The 1,211-nt window shown below is 75.7% G+C and overlaps 2 protein-coding genes across 2 annotated transcripts in view; one reads left to right on the forward strand and one right to left on the reverse strand.

Annotated features, from left to right (window-relative positions):
* SLC35F6 (solute carrier family 35 member F6) overlaps nt 1–58 on the forward strand; it is a 5,540-nt gene extending 5,482 nt beyond the window's left edge. Inside the window, exon 7 of the mRNA XM_085305673.1 lies at nt 8–58. Within this exon, the coding sequence (XP_085161799.1) occupies nt 8–58 (51 nt within the window). The remainder of the gene's footprint in view (nt 1–7) is intronic.
* A 396-nt stretch (nt 59–454) lies between these two features.
* The window catches only part of CLU (clusterin), a 3,824-nt gene continuing 3,067 nt past the window's right edge, over nt 455–1,211 (reverse strand). The window contains exons 4-5 of the mRNA XM_085305612.1: nt 677–858; nt 455–593 (exon numbers count right to left, since the gene is read on the reverse strand). Coding sequence (XP_085161738.1) covers nt 587–593; nt 677–858 — 189 coding nt within the window. The 3' untranslated portion in view covers nt 455–586. The remainder of the gene's footprint in view (nt 594–676; nt 859–1,211) is intronic.

Here is a 1,211-nt window from a genome sequence, read left to right on the forward strand (position 1 = left end):
GGCGGAGAGCGAGAGCTTGCTGCGCGGCCGGAGCCGTGCCCTCGACAGCGAGCGCTGAGCCGCCGCCGGCCTCCGCACGGCCGAGCGGGGACCGGCGTGCTGCACGCCGCCGTCCAGCTCTCCGCTCCCCCCCGAAGGACGGGAAGGGGCTTAGGGAGCCCCAGCAGCGGCGGCCTCCGTCCTCCTGCCGACGTTTCCAAGCGGCTCCGGCGCCGAGCGGGCTGCTGCGGCGGGTAGCGCGATGGGGGCCAGGGCCGAGCGTCGCCTCCTGCCCGGCGCGGGCTCGCCGTCGGCCACGCTGGGTCCCCCCCTTGCCCCCCAATAAATGCATCACCCCGCAGCTCGCTCTGGGGGTGTCTGTGCCGGCAGCCGGGAAAAAACCAACCCGCCGCGCCGGCACCGGCTCCCGCTGGCTGCCCCGGCCCGTGCGCGCGGCGGAAGAACGAGGCACCTCGGCTTTGGACTCTACCTTTATTTTCCGTTTGGGGACCCCCTCGCCGAAGGGGCTCCCCGTGGCGGGGGGCAGGCGGCGGGGTGGGCACCCCGCTCAGCGCGGGATGGGCGCGAGGGCTGCGGCGCCCGGCGGCTACTCGCTGTCGGAGGGAGGGAGGGAGGTCAGCGGCGGCCGGTCCCCGCCGCGGCAGGGGCCGGGGCCGGGCGCCGCGGCGGGACTCACGGGTTGAGCTGCTTGTAGTGCTGCAGCGCCTGCTCGGCCACGAGCTCCATGAAGCGCGGGTCGTCCCACGCGATGTTGCCGGGCACCGTGAGCTCCAGCGGCTCCGAGTCGAAGAGCTGCACCGTCACCTGCGTGTCCGGCAGCGCCGACGGGTCCTGCGGGTTGGGGGTCCTGGAGAGCACCTGGCGGGGAGCGCAGGGAGCCCGGCTAGCGCCCGGCGCCGGCTCTCGGGCGGGCGCGCGCGCGGCAGCGCTCTCGGGCGACGCACAATCGCCTCTTTCTCCCCCTGACCCACTTTCGGTCGCCGCCGGCAGCCTGCCACCGCCGCCGCGGGGGAGCAGCCGGGCTGCTCCGAGGGCGAAGGAAGCCCCCGCGCCGGCGGCCCGTGGTGCAGGGCCCCGTGCGGAGCCTCGCGGTGAGCCTCGTGCAGAGCCCCGTGCAGAGACCCTCTGCAGGGCCCCGGGACCCCTGTGCACAGCCTCATGCAGAGCCCCGTGCAGAGACCCTCTGCAGAGCCCCGGGACCCCTGTGCACA

This window comes from Rhea americana, unplaced genomic scaffold (genome assembly GCF_003343005.1).
Source record: "Rhea americana isolate MKP2758 unplaced genomic scaffold, rheAme1 scaffold_225, whole genome shotgun sequence".
Lineage (NCBI taxonomy): Eukaryota > Metazoa > Chordata > Aves > Rheiformes > Rheidae > Rhea > Rhea americana.